Source organism: Penaeus monodon, chromosome 28, assembly GCF_015228065.2.
Source record: "Penaeus monodon isolate SGIC_2016 chromosome 28, NSTDA_Pmon_1, whole genome shotgun sequence".
Taxonomy (NCBI): Eukaryota; Metazoa; Arthropoda; class Malacostraca; order Decapoda; family Penaeidae; genus Penaeus; species Penaeus monodon.
This window is the reverse complement of record NC_051413.1, coordinates 15,721,206-15,721,824: the sequence shown is the minus strand read 5'-3', so window position 1 is coordinate 15,721,824 and position 619 is coordinate 15,721,206. Positions and strand designations below refer to the sequence as shown.

Genomic DNA, 619 nt, shown 5'->3' with positions numbered 1-619 from the left:
AGATATTTTCTGTACTCACTTAGAGTCGGCATATTTTTATCCAGGTGCGCAGCCCTGTGCAATGCTAGGACCGCCTGTTGGATGTTTCTGTATGCCCGAAGCATCTCCCAATGTTTCCTTTATGAGGGCTATTACCTCCGCAAGGATTATCGCGACTACACACTGAGCCTGTACATCCTCCGAGGCCTCCGCAAGCTGCTGGGCGTAAGGGACGACATGGGCTTTGGCCAGGCGGAGCGTTTCTGCTGGTTCCTCTCGGGCCTGATGCACACGCCCCGTAGCGCAACCGAGGCCGCGGATTTCATAACTCTCGTGGACACCTACGGCTACACCGGCGCCAGGAAGGTCGGCGGCAGGTGGGTCGACCGGAGAGGAATTGACGTGACGGATGATTTCAGCTCAATCTGGGGAACGAACCAACCAAATAATTATGCGCAATACCTTTGCACTACCGTTTCCAGTGGTAAGATCTTTGATGTCAGTTGTGGCCAGGCAAGGCCCTTTGTGTGTGACATTGACACAGTTTAGAGGCAGAAGATGCTGTTCACTACTACTTACTGTAGAAATATATTGGTATTGATACTGAATTCATTATTTAATAAACTTCTTTCTCTCTTTG

General features: G+C 50.2%; 1 protein-coding gene across 1 annotated transcript in view; it reads left to right on the top strand.

The window, feature by feature from the left end:
• Positions 1–613, top strand: part of LOC119590942 — a 3,044-nt gene extending 2,431 nt beyond the window's left edge. The window contains exon 3 of the mRNA XM_037939681.1: positions 38–613. Within this exon, the coding sequence (XP_037795609.1) occupies positions 38–528 (491 nt within the window). The 3' untranslated portion in view covers positions 529–613. The remainder of the gene's footprint in view (positions 1–37) is intronic.
• The last annotated feature ends 6 nt before the right edge of the window (positions 614–619 follow it).